We start from the raw sequence: 1,359 nt of genomic DNA, 5'->3' as shown, positions 1-1,359 counted from the left end.
GGGTTATTAGCTTGATATAATTAGGTCAATGGAACTCTAATCTCAATACCTCTCCTGTTGCAATATACCAATGTGACAAACGCTGCTCTCTTAAGACAAAGATAAATGTCTAGTTAAGTTGGGCAATTAGTCCACTTCAATATAGTTCATGTATGCAGCGCTTTGAGGCGTTTTAAAGGATGTGTTCATTAAAGACCAGAGGCCACAGTTGACTTGTCACCAGGTTCTTGAATAGTCCTAGGTTTTTATTATAATTAGGGTACTACTTTAGCATTCAAGCTCTCCAGGTATTGACCTAGTTTTCAAATTTTTATTTGATGTGCACCATTTAAAAATTCAATTATTTCATACATTAACATTCCTACTGAACTTGAGTTTCAGACAAAATAATGAATTTCAGGATTTCTAAATTTATTTTACATAAAGTGAAAATTAAATGATGTAAGTATTTGAAAGCAGTTTTCTGGATAAAAGCTATTTTGGGAAAGTTTGCACTTGATTACAACTAAATGTACTTGTTCAGCCACTCGAGTAAATTCCTTCGTGCCTCATCAATGTAGGGCTTGTCGGCAGGTGAACAATCTTCTCTCTTTCTATGCACGAACCCATGAGTTTGCCCAGAAAATGTTTTAATTTGATAATCAACTTTGCAGTGTTCCTTCAACTTCTGGGTCAGCAAAGAGACCTGGCATGCAAAAGATTTCATGATGAGGTATGAATTCAACCTTTTAGTAGTATTTTCCATTTCCCAAATCTTTGGTGAGTGTTCATAACAGAGATTTACCATCACTGCTTTAAATCAGAAACAAGTTCCACACCTATACTGAATTCTTTCCTTTTAATTTTTTAACACAGTGTTTAGATCTACAGGGAAGAGATTTCAAAACAGTATAAAAATGATACAACAGCAATTATTTGAAAACATTCAATAGAGTAGCTACTAATAACAATAATTTCTAGTTGCTTTTGAACATTTTTCTTCTGCTGCTTCCTCATCGATTTACTGGATTTAGCAAATTCCTATCTTTAAAGTAATCAACTTTATGGCAACTCTTTCATTACCAGCAGGGCCTGTTTCTATGCCAGGTAACCAGACCACACTTCCTTAAGATGTGGCATTAAGTAATTGTGTTGAGGGTTAGGAGGGAGCCACAGTTCCACCCGAAGTGGAATCGTATAAGTGAAACTTAACAAAAATCCATCTTTATTATTATTTTTTAAGAGACGGTTTTGCTCTGTCACTCAGGCTGGAGTGCAGCAGAGTCTTCATAGCTCAGTGCAGCCTCATCCTCCTGTCCTCAAGAGATCCTCCCACATCAGCCTCCCAAGTAGCTCCCCCGGCCCAGATAATTTTTTCTT

The 1,359-nt window shown here is 36.4% G+C and overlaps 1 protein-coding gene across 1 annotated transcript in view; it reads right to left on the bottom strand.

Annotated features, from left to right (window-relative positions):
- Positions 1–390: 390 nt before the first annotated feature.
- CMBL (carboxymethylenebutenolidase homolog) overlaps positions 391–1,359 on the bottom strand; it is a 16,757-nt gene continuing 15,788 nt past the window's right edge. The window contains exon 6 of the mRNA XM_003789550.3: positions 391–685. Within this exon, the coding sequence (XP_003789598.1) occupies positions 506–685 (180 nt within the window). The 3' untranslated portion in view covers positions 391–505. The remainder of the gene's footprint in view (positions 686–1,359) is intronic.

This window comes from Otolemur garnettii, unplaced genomic scaffold (genome assembly GCF_000181295.1).
Source record: "Otolemur garnettii isolate 467f Iridium unplaced genomic scaffold, OtoGar3 scaffold00033, whole genome shotgun sequence".
Lineage (NCBI taxonomy): Eukaryota > Metazoa > Chordata > Mammalia > Primates > Galagidae > Otolemur > Otolemur garnettii.
The sequence above is the reverse complement of the archived record's forward strand: the minus strand, read 5'-3'. Positions and strand labels throughout refer to the sequence as shown.